Consider the following 17,813-nt stretch of genomic DNA (forward strand, 5'->3'; position numbering starts at 1 on the left):
TGTTTTTACTTTAAAGGGTTAAATAACCTGAAAAAAAATAAACAAAACTATTTGCTTTGCATTGACTAAACTGATTCATTCAGCCCTCAATGTTCCCCTTTCCCCCTCCAGCCCCCCTTCAGGTTTGTTGTTTTGCTTTAAAAAGAAAAAGCAATAGCTCCGGGCAGCTCTGATTTTTGTTTTTTTTCCTCTCACCCTCCCGCACTTTTTGGTTTGGCTACCAGACTGAGAAATCCATTACCCACACAGATCCCGGGCCAGCCTAACCCACATCTGACAGTAAAAGAAACCAGATTCTCCATGTCTTTTTAGCCCCTGGCTTCCTTCTTGGGCTTTCCCACACGTCTGCAGCTCCCAGCGGGGCCGGTGGCTGGGATGGGTGTTGGGCAGGGCGAGGACCCTACACAAAGAGGCTGCACTTTCCCCTCCTCTCCCCGTGTCTGCTCTCGGGGTCAGCACTGGTCTCCAGCCACGGCTCGGGGATATCCACCGGGGATGTCCCCACCCAGGTGACGCCCCACCGAACGCCCAGGCAGTGGCGAGACAACATCAGGAAGAAACACCAAGGAGGCAGTGAAGATGGACTTAATATGAACCTTTAATGCACAGAACAAGCTGCCAGGAGCCTTGCGAACAAAGGCACGGAGCCCTTCTGCCACCTCGGGGTGGTAAAACACACCCAGCGTGCCTGCAGCGTCCTCGCACCTGCCTGGCACCCACCTCCGGGCACGGCGCTCGCAGCCTCCTGCAGCCAGGGTGCTCCTGGTGGCCCTGGCTGTGGTGACACCGAGGTCCCTTGTGCCACGGCTCCTGCCTGGCAGGGCACACAGGGCACGCAGGGCAGGCAGGACAGGCAGGGCACAGAGGGCAGGCAGGGCTCTCCCCCCACCCAGCAGCTCCCCTCTGCAGCCTCTCGCTCTAACTCTAGCGGGTACACCTCCTCCTCCCAGGGTTTTGGAGCATGTAGTCCAAGAAATTCAGTAAGAAAAGATTAAAAAGGAGAGACTTTTATGCTGAGACAAATCAGGTGCTTCTTTTTTTTTTTTTTTTCATTTTTTTTCTTTTCCTCTTGAAAATTAAAAAAAAAAAAAAAAAAAAAAAAAAGAAAGGAAATTAAAGTCCAACTTGCTGATTTCGTGTTTCTCTGCAGTTGGTGTGAGAAAGTCCTGTTTGGCCTCGCTGTCCCCTTCCACCCCTCCGACCACCACCCATCCCCGAACCCCAGCAGCCGCTCAAGCCATCACAAGTCCTCAACTCCTCGGCACCCCTCTGCCTCCCACAGCTCAGGCCCACACCTTCCTTCACCGCCCCTTGGACTCCCCGTAGGTGTTGCGCAGCATGGAGACCATCTTCTCCTCGCACGTCACTTTGGTGTCCTTCAGGATGCTGTACCACACCACGCCGGGCGGCCGCACCTCCTCGCTGCGGCAGAACAGGTAGGGCATGGTCTCGGTGCGGCTCTGGATGTAGGCGCTGCGCAGCAGGGTTGAGCAGTGACCGCTCACCTTCTCCAGCCTCCTCAGGATCAGGTGCGCCTTCCTGCAAGGGAGAACCGGAGGCTGAGAGTGTGCAGAGGGAGCCAGCATCCCTGGCTTCCACCCCTGGCTCTGCCTCGTGACACAAATGGATGAGCCCCACAGGACACGAACGGATGAGCCCCATCACCAGAGCATCGTCGTGCCTGTTTTAGGTGGAGGGAAGTTCTCTTTTCCCCAAAAGTTCACAGTAGAGCTGCCACTACACAGGGCATGGGGTTTTGGGGACCTCAGGGCTGAGCCAGCCAAGCAGCTCACACGCCCTGGGGACACCGCCTGCCACTGCCAGGTTGTCACCGCTGCCACCGCATGCTCCTGGCAGCCCTGGCACACTTGCCAGCCCCCGTGCAAGCCGGCACACCGGGGAGACCCGCGGCACCTCGCTGCTGCCAGCCCGTCAGCACGGCCCTCCCTGCTCCCTTTTCCCAAGTCTCCAGGAGGCAAACGGCCCAGAAGGCCTGACACTAGAAGAGCGAGGAGAAAAAGCACAACACATTAAGACAAAACAAAATAAACCCGTAAGAAACCAAGAATCCCCTTGTGGGAGTCTGCAAAGTGCTAAATCAAACAAAGGGAGGGGAAGAGGGTTTACTTCAGTGGTCTGAAAGTCTCAAGATCACAGATTATTTCCTCTCCCTCTGGTGCCACAGGAAAGCTCTGGATTTGGGGTTAGGGGATTTCGCAGTTCCTGAAGGAATGTAAATTCCCGATAATGATATGTCGGGGGCAGCGCTGTCAGTCAGCGAGGCATAAACACGGGGATTATTTGATTATGAAAGCTGTGTGCTGTTGCAGCCCGGGCTGTGAGCTCCCGGCGAGGAGGCGGCACCGGGAGCATCGTCTGTGGGATGAGGGGAAGGGGTGGGCACCCACATGCTGTGGGGGCAGCGAAGGCAGACAGGGCAAGAGGGCACATTGGTGTCACCCACCGGCTGCGGATCTCTCCCAGCAGGGCAGGGAAGCTGGACAAAAGGCTGTAGGAAACCACAGCTCCTCCAGCACTGCACGTGGAGAATGACCCCGCTCCTCCCCGACAGCAGTGGGCTCATGGATGTCTCTCCAGGGGGAGCAAAGAGCAGGAGGGGTTGGTTCCTGGGCAGTGCTAATTCTGAAGCTGGGACGTGTGTTGGTTTTGTGTATAAAGATGAGCCAGGCGAGGCCATTTGAGCCTCATTACCTACATACACACACACATAATGATGTGTGCAGGGCCGTGCCCACGTAGCACACCTCTACTCACACTATGCCACCGTGGCCACCTGAACGTCTGCATCACCCGGTGCTCCTGCTGCACGTCAGCACCTCGCACACTGCCCACGATGGGTCCTTTGCTGCTGCATGCCCACCACTGGGAATTCACCAAATTCCAGGATGGCGCTGGGTGCTTTCAGCAAAGACACCGATTAAAGCCCCGCCTAGCACTGATCCAGGCTGATGTGAGCGGCACCATGGTGAGGCCAGCAAACATCATCAAACCACTGCCATGGGAGTGGAAGAGGCCAAAAGGGATCACCCGTGCCATTTCCTCATGCCCCTGATTTGTATTTGAGTAACCTGTTTGTAAGCTGAAGGTGGAGAAGAGTTTGGCAATCACTCCAGTGCGTATCACCCCAGGCAATCACTCCAGTGCATACCCATCCTAAAGCTGAGGACCCGTTTAATGTCAGCTCTGATTCTCCCTTTCTTTCAGGGGAGGTTCCCCAAACACAGAGCCCACGGGCATCCATCGGATGGACATTTCTGTGAGCTGACAGTGCTCGGGAGGAGAGCATCTAGCCAGCCCTGCCTCCTGCTCTAAGGGTAATTATCAATCAGCTCTCAGGGCCATAGCTCTATGGTCACCCCATTTCTGGGTCACCTCTACTGCCCAAAGGGGACACTGCCCCTTCCCCTGCTTGTTTTGCCCGTTTGTCTGTGCTGTGCAGGTGCCGACGGGGATGACCCCACGCTGACATGGGGAAGTTGCCTGTCTGAAGGCCAATTAACTAATGCCATGGGGATTTCCCCTAACTGGTTCCTGGTGCAGCTCACCACAAGCAGCAACGAGTGCCCACAACCAGCCCTGTCCTGGTGGTGGTAACCATGCCTTGGCCCCAAATCTGGGTGCGGCGTGGGCACCCCAGCACACACACACCTTCTGGCCAAGCTCTTCTCTTTCTCTCCTCCCTTCCCACAACTTTGCCGGTTGCATCCCCTCCCCAGTTCTCTTACCCCATCTCTCAATTGCCACCTCGCTCTTCCCTTCCCATTTTCCCTGCTTGCCCCACCACACCATGGATTTCGCTGCCTGACCGTGTTCTCCTCCTGATCCACTCTCTGCCCTCTTGTCCTGGCAAACATGAGGAGCAGCAAGAAGCCCAGAGGCCAAACCACCCAGAGCTGTTGATATCTCATTGCTGGGGGTGGTCTGCACACACCTGCTGCATCCACAACCCCAGGAAGGGACGGGTGGGATGCAGCACACGACGGGCTGCCCCTGGAAGGATGCTGAGCACACTCAGCACCGTGGTCCAGGAGAAGGGGGGTGGTGGGGATCAGGCCCCTCGCTTTTGGTTTCCGGTCCCAAAGCCCCAGATTTGATGGGTTTCACTGCCTTGAGACTGAGTCATTTATTTTAGCAGGGTAATGAAGTCATGTGTAAATGTTAGATTTAGCTTTTGGCTGTCAGCTGTTCCCTCTTAAAAAAAATAAGGAGAAAGAGAGACAGAGCGGGTGAGGGGAGGGGTGAGAAAGAGAGAGAAGCTTTCTGGTGAAGGCTGGGTAATAAATTACAGGAGCAGCTCTTGGGCTGCCAATTTAACACCATAAATCAAGCCCTGGGTATTACCCAAGTGCTCCCTGCGGAGGGCTGTCGGGTCAGAACGACCACCTTTTCAAATACTGCAAATGAAATCTTCCTAAATGCTGACCAACCTCATCCCTGCCAGGAACTATAATTTATTGCCTTATTAAAGGGCAGGAATCAGGAGAGGACAGCAGGGGAGTGGGGTGGGGGGGTCATTCCCATGGCCAGCCCCCGAGCTCCTGGCCCTCCAAAGGACGGAGCAGCCCCCTTGTGTCACCCCACACCCCGGCCCTAATTCGGGGTGCCCCCTGGGGGTGCCCTCCCTCCTGTCCCATTGCAGGGGCAGTTGTTTTAAGTCGGCGCCAGCTGGGGACCGATTCTGCTCCCTGATTAAGTGACGGATTTAGGAGGTCACAGCCGAAGTCATAAATGATGGAGAGGGGGATTAAGAACGGTGACGGCTCCACGCGGCTGCTTCCCTCTCCGGTGCGAGGCGAGGGGTGGGAGGGGGACGGGTGCCTGCTGCGGGGCACTTCCCACTTTCCTCCTGCATGAACCAGGCAGTGCCTGCAGGTGGGACTGGGCACTGGGTGCCTGGTTGCCATCCCCAGCTCAGGAAGGATGTGCCCAGCCCCGGGGTGCTCCTGCAGGAGAGGGACATCCCCGTCCCCTGTCCCCAGTGGCACAGGGGACAGCGATTGCTCACCTCGATGGCTGGCGTGGGATGAGAACGCAGCCAGAGCCAGCAAAACCCTGCCCTAGCTTGCCCAGGAGGAAGGTGCAGAAGGAGAAGGGACGTGAGGAAGCAGAGGGGCAGCGACACCTGGGCTGGAGGGGAGGACAAGCCTCCTGGGACACTGTGGGAGAGGGTGGCTGCCTGTGCACTGTGTTCCCACACGGGGCGATTTTGTCATAAATTCCGATTTTTCCACTCTACTGAGAGCTGACCCGGGTCTGTCAGACCCTCATCTAGGAGGATAATGAGTCCGGGACTCGATGGCCTCTTATCACAGCCTCCCATCAGTACATTGCATTCCCCTCGGTACCAGAAGGCAGCTGCTCTGGAGATGCACTTCGCCTCCCGTGGCCGTCCCGGCTGCCTGCCTGGGGGACTTGCTGAGGGCAAGGCGAGCCTGTGAGCCCTGGTGCCACATCCTGACCCCCTGGTAGCCACAAGCAGGGGCACAGAGGGAGGATTTTAGCCTCATTCTTTCTCCTGCCTCCTCCTAAAAGCCAGGCTCTGCTTGCAGAGGTCACGAGAACCATCCCAAAGCACAATATGAGAAAATAATAGAGAAATCGCCCTGTCGCTGCGTCAGGAAGCGCTCCCGCTGCACAGATCCAGAGGGCTGAATGCACAGTAGCATTAAACCTTCACTGGTTTAGACAGATTCCTCTGGTTTGTTGGAACAAATTAACTCTGCGAGATTCACTCGGTGTCTGCATGAGGAATGGGGGGAGCAGGAAAGGGGTTGTTGTTGCTCAAGGAGACGAGCAGGATGAAGCAAGCCAGGTGCCAAGATGCTGCTGACCACAGAAAGTCCTGGTTTAGGGCCACCTATGAGCTAAGTTTTTAATGTCTCCTTAATGTAAACCGTCTGGTTGGGACATCTGGCTGTCAGTGCGTCTTCTAGCAAGCAGCTGTTTGCAGTAACCTGTGGCTTTCATGGAAACTGGGCTCACGAGGACTCCAGTGTGATGTATTTATTACATGGAGGCAATCAACTTCCCTCTTGTCGCTCAGTTTTATGAGTGCACATTTACTGTGAATCCGAGGCTCATCTGATAAACATTTCAAGGTACGAAAATGAATGTCCCCCTGGGAAGGAGAACAGCCCGTCAATTAAAATCGTGTTACGAGATGGCCTCCCTTGGAAAATCCTCACTCGCCTCCCGCTACGTCAGTGCCTCCGTTTCTGTCCAAGCTCCCTGAGAAGCTGGGCTGGACTCTGCGGTGCTCTTGGCGAGAGCCTGGCACCGTTTGTGGACGCTTCCCCTTGGCTGCAAGGGACACGTTGAGTCCTCAGGTACAGGACAGGGGCACGCGGGCTCTGCTCGGAGGTTGCCTGGCTTGGTGTTGAAGATAGACAGCAGCCGGACTGATCGCTGGCTCCAGATGTAGCCCGGTACAGCGTGGAGCAATACTTGGTTGGTTTAAATGTCACCTTGCAAACCTCACGGCTCCACGCAGGTATTGGGGTAGCCAATATCCTGTAGCAAGTGTGTGGGATCTCAAGTGACAGGAAGAAGGCAGAGGGAAGGAAGAGTGGCTCCATGTCAGGCACTAATGAGCTACTGAAGAAATTACGACCAAGGTCATCTCTGTCAGAGGGCAAGCCCCAGGCCAGCTTAGATTTATATCCTGGATGGAGAGAAACTGCTGTAGAGTGCTGTCATCCTGGTGCTATGGACAGATCCTCACTCGTGTCCAACAAACAGGAGTGGAGGGGAGAGAAAGAAAATCTTTTTCAGTTATTCAGGGACTGCCAGACCCCACTGCTCTGCCTTTCTCTGCACCCGTTTGTCAGAGAGCAGCGTGGTGGGTGAGGGTGCTGGAAGAACAGCGTCCATAAATGCTTCCAGGCAGGTCATGGCTATCCGAATCCCATTGGAGATCTCAGGATGTCCAGAGAGAGAGAGATGTGGCTACTTCCAAACATTTCTTGCTGGGCGTTTCCCAAGGGGCTGTGTCTAACATAAGGCTGTACGTAGGTAACACAAGGTGCTGTGCGCTCGCATCCTTGCGTGGTGTCAGTGGCACCACAGGACGGAAATTTAGGAGGACATTTCTACTGCCGACATCAATGAGCTGAATTCATGTTTGGGGAAAGAGGGGCAGTGGAAAAGGGGGTCTTGGAAATATTTACAGTTTGTACAGCAACTATATTCCACTGGGAGGATAAAGATATGTCAGATCAGATAGAGAAGGAAATGCCCATGAAGCATACTATTTAGTAGAGCCAAGTTTACCACATACAGATTGCTCCATCGTTGCCCCCCTCTGATGATACCAAACACCAAATCTACAGACAAAAGCAATAACCTATTTGCCAGCACCACGGCTCTCCTTCCAGGGGCTCAGAGCCCTTTTCACAGATGCACACCCCCTGCAGCTGGAGGCTGACGTTTCCCCACACATCCCCAACCACGGGAGGAGGTGGAAGGTGCTCAAAGCCATGCCCCTACTGTCCATGAGGAATACTGTCCAGGTGTGGAGGAAGTCAGTACAAAAGGGGATGACAGAATGGGTCTGTCCTGGGTGCAGAATCTGTTCCACTCTGGGGACAGACCTAGAGGTCACACCGTGTTCCCTGACACAGACAGGATCCACCAAAAAACACCCAGGAGGGGCTCTGCTGCTGTGCCCAAACACTACAACATAAGGATGGATTTGCCCTGTGTTCCTCAGATACTTCTGTGGCTGTTGCTGCCTCCCGACGGCAGCTCTGGCTGCCTCCTGCCTGTACACATCACCCTTAGCACACCCGTACCCACTGCATTTTGGCTTCATCCCTTCCATCGCCCTTTCCAGCCACGTGCCCTGCAATTAACCTGGGCACCTCTGAATCCGAGGGGAGCCATGGTCTCACCTACCATTGTCTTGAAGATCCGAGTCCTGGCTTACACGCAGCTCCCTCACTCTGTCCTAGGCCTGATTTACTCCCCCAGCCCCCCCACAGCATTCCCAGCACACTCAGCTCCCTCCCTGCAGCAGCGCCCAGCTCAGGCTGGATTCCTGCTCAGTTGCTCGGTGCCCCAGAAGCATTCATCCAAAGACCAGGTGGGACCTGGCAGCCCCAGGGGATGGCAGGACAGCTTGGCCAGCACCCCTCTTGGGTGAACACCAGCAGGGGACATCCCTCAGCCACAGGGAAAGGCCAGGAGGGGCAGGGCAGGCAGCGGGGCTGGGGAGGACATGGGCCAAGGCCAGTACCTGGGCCCCAGCTCGTCCTCGCTGCGCCAGACGAAGTCCCCAAACTTCTCATAGTGGGAGTTGTAGTGGTGCTGGACTCGGAAGAGCATGGAAGCAGAGACCTCCATCAGTGTGTTGTAGGCCGTCTGCTGCTCCTTCCCGCTGGTGTAGCCGTTGTAGAGGTTGTAGATCTTGTCAGCTATCTCTGGAAGGAACCAAGGGGATAGGATTTAATGAACATGGAGAGGAGAGCGATGAGCAGGGCCCTTGGCAGGAGGAGATGGTGCCTGGGACAGCTGCAAGTCCCCTGGGAGCCGCCTGCAGACCCATTTGGCAATTTGGAGAGCATCTTGCAGTGCCTCAGGTACTGCGGCGAGTGCCCCACACACATGGGGCAGCCCCAAAAACTCCAGCAAAACTCCATGGGGGAATGGGAGAAGGAGAGGATGAGGGCTGCCAGCACAGGCAGAGGCAGCTTTATCCTCCCCGTTAGGGCAGACAAGGTCTTCCCCTGTTCACCCAAACAGCAGCAAATGCACAGCTGCGATGTGTAGGGTAGGAAGAACACGACTGTTGCTAACGAGATGGTGCTTCAGCCACAAGTGCCGTGCATCATCATTGTGGGTACCTCCCAGAGCAGCTCGATTTATTAAACAAGAGGGTGCACTTTCTGCTGTAGAAAAGGATCTCTTTTTAGAAATGGAAAATGCACAGAAACCCATTTCATTCCTTTTCTTTAGTCTGCTCATTTGCTCATTTTTCTGGAAATGCTCATCAATAACACTCAGCAAAGTATTAATCAAAACTTCCTTTTGTGTGCTTTACAAAATAGAAAGCAAGAAAGGAAACAGGTAATGTGCCTTTCATGTAGATGAATCTTTTAAACTTTCAAAGCAGCAAAACCCTCAGGGAATCAGAGGGGAGAACAAACAGAATTAGTTTCAAAATTAGGAAAGGCAGCTATGCAAGTGGTTGGTGTTTCCAGTTCAGAACCAAAGCAGCCACCACTGACAGCATTGGAGCACCCAGAGGTGGCCGTGCCCCTGTCCCAGCCAGGGCTGTCCCTTGTGCTTTTGCAGGATGCGATCGCCCTTTCCAGGGGACGTGTGTTAGTGGCTCCCATGGCCGTGTGAGGGGACAGACACGGTGGCACAGGACCACGGAGCCACCAACTCCAACTGGGACTTCGCTACAAGACACTTGCAATTTGTCATCCCCTCCCAACCCGATGCCCAGCCTCATTTATGGAGCTTGTGTGCTGCAAGAGAGGGGACTGCAGGGGGTTGCAGGAGCACAATGGATACAGGAAAAGCAAAATTAACAGGAAATGTCTTTTGTCTTTGAAAATGAGGTGCCTGAGCGCTGACCTTCTGCCTTGCTGTCATCCACCAGCGGGCAGGCTGTCCTCAGGGTGACCGTGCTCAGCTCCGAGTGTCTCCCTCGCGTGTCCACCGCATAGAGGGTGAATCTGGAAGGCAGGAAGGAAAAATACATCTTTATCCCTCAGCCCAACACCACCGGGTTGTTATGGGAACTGCCCTGGGGAGAGAAGGGAAGAATGCGGTCCAGGCTCCCACCAGTCACTCCTGGCATCTCAAGGAGATGTGAGAAGGTCGCGGGCTCAGAACTGGAGAGCACCCAGAGGGAGAAGCCAGGGCTGTGGGGACAGGTCCGAGCTGCACGGTGCCGCCACATGCCCGGGGAAGGAAGCAAACCCCTCCAGGGTGCTGAGCCATGCACACAGGAGCACCCGGCAGTGCTGCGGGGCTCGTACCTCCTCGCAGCAGGGCAGTAATTCCTGCCCTAAGTAGGCTCGTGCTGACAAGCGACAGCTCGCACACATCCTGCGAACGGCCCTTGAGGTTGTTTTCTCCCTCATTTCCTCACCAGGGTGGGGCTGGTTAAAGGGTGGGAACGATAATTTCACACTTGAAGCTAATGGAGAGCATCTGACAGTAAAATACGGCTTTTGTGCTGGATGGAGCATTGAATAAACAGGCTGTGGCTGCATGGGACGTCCCGGGATGCTGAGCTCAGAGCCCTGGTCAGAATATCAAGGCTCCAACACGAGAATGCTTCTTCGCAGCAGGAGCAATAATCTTCTGTCCACTCTCCCAAAACGCATCGGTTTGTGTCTATTCACTCCGAGCCAGGCGGGGGAACTCAAGCTGGCTTTGACAAAGTGCAGGGGCGGGCGAGAACCCCACGGAGATGCCTGGTAGGGGGGTACCCAGGTCCCAGGAAAGAACACGGCCCCGCTCTTATCCCAAGGGAAAACTGTGCAGAGCGCAATAAAAGCAGCTGAAGCTTAAATGGGATTGAGACCCCCGAGGCATGTTTACTTAAGGAATGGTCCTAACTCCTCAGCACCCTTAGTGGGGACAGGAGCAATGCTTCCCCTTTCCTTAGCCCCCCCGGCAGCCACCCTGCGTGCCCCACAGGCAGCTGATAAGGGCTGACATTTGTGCGGCAGCGATTCCCAGCGCAGGACATGCTCTCTCGGAGCAATTAGCATCAGCTCCTTAACAATACCCGCTGACTGAAAGGACGCCAGCAGACTGCCAAGGAACCCACTTGTGTGTAGGGACAACTCCCGTTTTCACAAAGCCGGGGCGGGCAGGAGACGCACACGCTGAGCTCGCCCAAGGAGCTGCTATTTAATTCTCTGGCATGACATCATTTTCCATAATTTACAAGGAACGGAGCTCCGAGTGGGAGCATCTCAGGAAGGATGTCCGCACTGCGCGACTTCACAAGTACCACACACAGGCTGTTCTCCCGCTATAATTAAGGGACAGCAGCAGAGCAATAGGGGAATGGGAATTCAGGGCAGGAGTGTGACTGCGGGGCTTTGCAGCCCGGCCCGCGGGAGCCGCCTTCCCTCCTCGTCCTCCAGCAGAGGAGGGGTTCAAGGTGAGGAAGGAGGCTCCCGCTGGCAGCAGGGGATGTTTCTGAGGTTTTGCAGCATGAAATCTCCCCTCTGTGGGTCCGGAGAGCAGCAGCAATAGGGGCACCCAGTGCTGAACGAGGACCCCAGCCCTGCAGCCTATCCAGGCACCATCGGTGGGCATTGCTTTTCTTGCTCACCAGCATGAGCCTGGCAAGCAGTAAGGGGCTCAACGAGAGGGTTTCTGCTGCGAGCTGATCTCCCTGATCTCCGTCCCCATCCTGGGGTCGTTCACTCAGCTGTGTTTGTTGCATCCCCTTTTGTAAATGGGAGCACGCAGCTAATGTGCAACCTCTGCTCTGCTCGCAGCAGCTCGGGCTGTGAGGCTCCATTAGCTCGGAGGTAATCAGTGCCAGAGCGCTTCCCTCGAAAACAGCAGACTTTTATCAAAACAATTGTAATAGTCGGCAATTAGTGCCCGCATCACCCATTCCACCGCCGGCGGGGTCAGGAGAGGGCATCTCTGCTTGGCAGGGTGCTAAAGCGCAGCCTGCCCTCCGGGTGATGGTAAGGACCCGTGGCAGCCCTTTGGCTGTGCTTTTGCCCTCTGCCAACAGGAACAGAAACAAAGTCACTCAAATGCCAAGAGCAAGAGCATCTGGAACGGTCAGGGCTGGGTTAAAAAACAGATCAACAAACAAGCCCTCCGTATCATCATGTTCTCTGATGAGATTAAAAAAATAAAATAAAACTAGAGCCTACACGGAAAAACAGCAGAAATAAAGTGGGGTTGATCTGGTCATAAAGAGTGTTTTGCCTCACCTGAAACCAGTCCTCCTTCAGAGACCCTGGAGGAAAGGTTTTCTTTTCCATTCACTGAATGAGGGATGTTTTGGAACCAGCACCAATAAATTCAGCTTTGGTGGAAGCTGGCAGCCCCAGCACTACGCAGCCCTCTGCCCCTCTCCAGGCTCCTTCCAACGAGTGATCTCAGAGGGTTTTAGCATTAATTATGGTCTAAAGGATCACCCTGAAGCACAGCAGTATTAATAACTCCGTTTTATCGATGGTAAACAGAGACATATGGGGTGAAGCATCTCGCCCAGGAGAGTCTCAGTGACGCAGGCAGTTTGCAAACGCAGGAGAGGATGGGTCCCAATCTTCTTCTCAAACCACTTGACCACCCAGCCTCTCTGCAGCAAAACACTTTTACAGCCAGTTAATGGCACTGTGCAGAGTGCTGGGGGTTATTTTTTTTTTCCCCTTTATTTCCAGAAACAGACAATTAAGAGAAGAGAGTGCAAAGATCTGTGGCTCGGCGTAAACCCCGCATTAACAGGCGGCTCCTGCTCAATGCATCCGAGAGGAACCTCTGGCAGGGCTGGGACCAGCCTGGGACCCAAGGGGCACCAAGAGGGTGGGCAGCTGGTGAGAGGACAGGGACCACCGGCAGGGACAGGGACGTCTGCATGGCAAACACAGGGAAATGAGTGAGCATAAAGGAGGGAGGGAGGCACGCAGAGCCCCTGGCTGGCTGGAGCCCAGCTCTGCACATGCTGGGCTACGTGGGCATCCTCCTGCCACACTTACATCCCCTTGTGGCACCTGAGGACAAAACGGGCAACAGCTCTGCCAACAGTGACCTGCACCTGATTATGCCAACACTGCCCTTTAGAGAATTTGTACCACAAAACGAGGCTGGAGAGCGGCTCTGAGGGTTTTGCCCATGGCAGAGGATTTTGGAGGTGCAGTCAGCGCCAGGAACCGAAAGGTCCCAGACCCACACTCACTGCACGAAGTCACGCCAGACAACCTGGGATGCCATACGTCCAGGAGCAGAGCTCCTCCACAACCTGGGGGTGTATTGTGTAGCCATAACCATGCCCCGTGACGCTTTCTCATGCTCCCTCTGTTTTCCAAAGGAGCTGGGGGCTATCTGCTGCTACCTCACAGCTGGCCCTCCTTTTCAGCTGTGCCCTCGGTAAGATCCCACGTGAGCCCTGCCGTCAGAGAGCGAGTGAGATGGGTTTTGCCCAGAGGGGTTCCAAGGAGCATTTCACCACTGCAAGCACATCCGCTCTTGGCAGAGAGCAGCCCCTCCATGCCTGGAAACGCAGCCACCTCTGCAGCGAAACAGCACACCAAGTCCTATAAAATAAGGCTGCTCCAATGTTTACTACTATATTGAAACCCACTGGGACCAGAAGGAACTTTGAGAGAGAGATAGAAAGCAATTAACATGTGGCCTCATGAAATGTCAGCAACACCTTCCTCGTAGATACCCCACCCAAAGTTGGCTAAAGCCTGGATTTTATCACTAAGCTCGAGATACTTCTGGGGGGGGGAAGAGAAAGCGGGATGGGGGGGTTAGAGTTTCAGTTCCTGGAATCCAGTGATTGTGGAAGATTGTCAATTGCATTCAAAAAGAAGAAGACGAAGAAGAAAAAAAAAAAAAAAAAGAACAATATGTTTCTAGTCTTTCTCAATGCAGAGAAAAAAAAAATGAAAATACAAAATTCTAAAGGCACAAAACCACAAGGCTGAGAACGAAACCCCAGAACGTGTTATTTATTTATAGACAACAATGCCGGCTCATGATTTTTTAACTCCATCTCATGATGCTCATGCTGTTTGAGTGCTTTACTCATGATCCTTATTTGTGGGAAGGGAGATAAGGGTTTCTGTGTCTGACCTTCCTTAGTTGGCGGCGGATTTCTTTACATGCTGCAGAGATATCCCAGGCATTTCTGCTCTGGCGCGTGAACTGCTCTTCCCGAAGCTTTCTGGGCTCATGCAGCTGGTCAATGTGATGCTGTACCACAACCAAGCAGCTTGGGCTGCAGAAAAAAGGGCCCAATAAGGAGTCCACGAAGCATCTGCCAAACACCCGTGTGAGGTTAGTGAGTGCCTATGAGCAGCAGCTGCGCAGCAAACCCGGCCGTGCTAAGGCATCCCCTGCAGCACGTAAATGGGGCGCAGGGCAGAGACGCTGCCCCAGCAGCTCCAGAGCCCAGCGTCACGGAGAAGCTCGGTCTCATGCTTTCCGAAGTGGAGCAACCACGCCGTGCTCTTGCCAGGAGGGCTTGGTGTGAGCTTGGCTGATAAGCCTGGGCTCAGCGCCTCTCTCTCCTGCAGCCCCGGGGCTCTGCTTTGCTGCTCGCTCCAAGGCAGACCTTTACGGTACCACCACCCCTGATGCTGAGCATGAAAATGCAGCCCCTGGCCTGGCTCATGCACATCCCATGGTTGGTCGCAGCTCATCTGTGCCACCAGCACAGCCTGGGCTCCCCGGGCTCACACACAACCGGCACCGCGTGGCTGAGGCTGGCCCAGCAAGCCGACACAAACACATCCCGCCCCTGCTCTTTTCATTTCCTGCTCCAGCTGAAAAACAATTTGATGGCCTCTGTTTAAAAGCCCCTGGCAGAGCAGCTCCTGGCAATCCCCGCCTGCTCCCAGCCGCTCAGTGACCCCACGATGGGACGTGGGACACCGCCAGCAAAGCGTGGGCTGTGCCCGAGCGCATGCAGGATGGAGCATCGCTCAGTTCCCACCAGCAACCTCCCCAAACCATCACTGCTGCCAGGTGGAGAGCACAGGGGTGGAGCTGAGCCGTGGGTGCTGCAACCCCAGCTGTGTGCCGTGGGGTTGTGCGTGGTCCTGGCCCAGCCATGGGGCTGTTGGGTGCCCACCCACCCCTATCCCCATGTTGGGGGTGCCCAGATGTGGCTGGAGGGAGCTGAGCGTCACAGCAAGTCTCATGGATGGGCACAGAGCAGGAGCAGAAGCAGGAGCAGGAGCAGGGCTTGCCTGCCAGCAGCTGTCTGGGCAAGCACAGAAGGGGGGTGTTCAGTGCAAGCATTTCCAATTCAGAAACCATTATGTTTTAAAAAATAATCCAATCAAATAAAAAGCAACCCATCCACACCAGCCACAGGAATGCACTTTAGCTTACTGGTAACTCTGTGATTTGAGGTAATTAAGAAAGGTAAATGAGAGCCACCCCTCTGGTCTCTGCAGAAAACAGCAAGCACACAATGAGAAGCGAGGTATATTTTGGAAGGAGAAGCTTTCTGTGTCCATCTGCCGGGCCTCCTTTTTGGGCTGGTTGGTCATGCTGGGCCCCTCTTTGTGGTGCCAGTTAGTGAGGTGGGCTCGGGGTACCAGAGACCTCACAGCTTGGGGGTTGGGCTGAGCTTTACAAGGCAGTGGACGTTCTCTTGCTGTCTCCTTGGGTCTGGCATGGTGACAAATATCACGGCAATCAGATGGAACTGGTAGGGCATTTGAAGGCTGGCAGGAACACAGGGCTGGGCTGTGCTGGCATAGAGGGGGCTTCCCGTGGTGGAAAAGGGGCTGCTGAGCACCTTGGAGCCTGCTGCATGGGGAGAGGACCTGAGGGAGGTGACACCAACTGCTCCCACCTCCCAGTGGTGCTGCTCATGGAGCACACCCCTTCCACAAAGGGACCAGCATCTCCTTTGTGTTGCCATCATTTTTGGCTTTGCCTTTCCACTTGTGCCTATGCTGCACAAAGGAAGCGGCGGATCCTGAAAAAAAATATTTTTTAGAAAGCTCTCCTCCCATCTCCACCACCCAAGAAAAGCACCTTTTACAACTGGGCTTCTTCCAGCCATCTGTGACAAGTGCCCCGTGTCCCAGCAGCGCGCCGGGAGGACAGGCGAGCAGCACCGCGGGTGCCACGCCAGGTACTGGAGCTCTGCCGCCCCGCGCGCACGAGCCTGTCAGTAACTGTTCTCACCATTCACACCTCTTTTTTTTCTTTTTCCAGGACAGCAAATGCTGTGAGACTAATCGTTACCCTTCAACAGATGCCTTCCAACAATGCTGGAGAGTGGTTGTCAGATGGAGGGAAATAAATGTACCTGCCACGGTGAGCTTCAGGTGTCGGATGCTTTTTGGAAGCGCGCAAAGCAGCGTCCATCAAATCCTGCTGGCAGGGGGAAGACAAGACAAGGGGCTGCTCGCTGGGGCAGGGTTTTGCTTGCTGAAGGAGACTTCTGGAGAAAGGCAGACCTGGGCTCTGAGATGGTGAGGTGAGCACGTCTATATGCAAGGTGGATCCCCAGGCAGCACCACGGAGTGAGCTCTGCTGGAGCCCCACCAGCTCGGGTGCTGAGGAACAGCAAAATGCTACTCTGTAACTTTGGGCACTCAAGCACCATCTCCACAGGGCACTGGCTCAGCACGCTGCGCTGCTCCGTGCCTGTAGGCTCGCCTGCTGTCCCCCAGCTGGAAGGCAACGGGCAGCCAGAAGCTGGAGGGAAGGGCTGAGTGCCTGGCCCCTGCACCAAGCGGCAGAGCCGGGCTGCCTTTGCTGTGCTCGCACCCCTCACAGCGTTTCATCCATCTCTCCTCATTTCAGAGCCCTGTCAAACACAGTCCCAATAAAAAGATGAAAGGGAAAGAAGGAAATTAATTAAAAATCCCATGCAGGCTACTGCGTGGATCCACTGCCTTGCTGCGAGAGAAATCCCTGGTAGGACAGGCGCTGCAGGCACAATGTCTCCGTTTCCCCAGATTTCCCTAGAAGCCCTGTCCATAGCCCCCCCAGCCCCAGCACAGCAATTCCCAGCACCGCAGTGGCTGTGAAAGAGAGCCTTGATACACGGCCACCTCCTGCTCCCTGGAGCCCTGCTCCTGAATGCGACCTGTGTTGGAGGGCCAACATCCCACAAGGCGCTCCTTTGCCATCCGCACACCTTGCGGGAGGCAGTGCCAAGACGGCCGTAGGCAAAAACGTGTCTCACTGCAACCGAGGGGAAAACCCAGCCAGATCCAGCAGGGCCGAGGTTTTAGGCAGGAGGCGCAGTGCTGCCACTGCAGCCCCTCTTTTCGCTGTATCCCCACGGTGCTGTCACCATCCTGGGGCTGAGAGCACCCGCGGTGCCTGCTGAACTCCCCCCTCTCCTTTTTCTCTCTCTTGCAGCTTTCCTCCCGTGGCATCCCTGCTCCGTGCAGCCTCTGCAAGCAGCAGGTAATTGGTCCCTCACCCCTTGCTTGTGACACGGTTTCTGTTTCCCTGGTGCATGGCTCGTGTTCAGAACACGTCCTGGCAGCAGCAGCTTTACAGCACTGACCGAGGCAGAGCAGAGCAAGTGCCCGTACAGAGAGGGGCTGCTGCACTGGAAAAAGCTCCTGGTGGGGATGAAATGCGGATGAGAGAACAGCTCCTTGGCACGGGAGCAGGACAGCGCATCCAAAAAGCAGCCCTGAAATGAGATAACGTTAACACAGCATGTCGCAACCCTGAGGCTTCTGCTCCTATGCTCACTCCAAGGACTAAGGGGTCTTGGTCTTTTGTTAGCTTGAAGGTGCCCAGCAAAGCCTCAGGATGTCCCAGAGACAGCTCCCAAATGTTGGGGATGGGACAATGGCAGAAAAAGCTGGATCGCTGTGGAATTATCAGATATGAGAAGAGGGAGACGGGGTGTTCAAGGTCCACGTTTTTTGGTAGTTGTGTCCCTTCGTCCTGCTGGCTGTGAGGATGAGGTTTAGCAGATGTGCTCATAGAGGCAATGCAGCAAGAGCCGGCCTGGCCCTTCACAGCCTTCACTGCCTGTCCCAGGGCTCGTGGCAAGCTGTCCCCCCTCACCTGGCAAGGTCACAGAGGGACCCGGATCACCCAGGAGGTGAGTCTTAGTGTCCTTTGGTGGAGGGAAGGACCAGGAG

The 17,813-nt window shown here is 55.1% G+C and overlaps 1 protein-coding gene across 1 annotated transcript in view; it reads right to left on the reverse strand.

Annotated features, from left to right (window-relative positions):
• Window positions 1-1,301: 1,301 nt before the first annotated feature.
• ASTN2 (astrotactin 2) overlaps window positions 1,302-17,813 on the reverse strand; it is a gene marked incomplete at both ends in the record, with an annotated part of 316,075 nt that continues 299,563 nt past the window's right edge. The window contains 3 exons of the mRNA XM_084298804.1: window positions 1,302-1,539; window positions 8,255-8,438; window positions 9,601-9,701. Of these exons, the coding sequence (XP_084154930.1) occupies window positions 1,302-1,539; window positions 8,255-8,438; window positions 9,601-9,701 (523 nt within the window). The remainder of the gene's footprint in view (window positions 1,540-8,254; window positions 8,439-9,600; window positions 9,702-17,813) is intronic.

Source organism: Netta rufina (assembly GCF_964035555.1).
Source record: "Netta rufina genome assembly, chromosome: 20".
In the NCBI taxonomy this organism is placed as follows: Eukaryota; Metazoa; Chordata; class Aves; order Anseriformes; family Anatidae; genus Netta; species Netta rufina.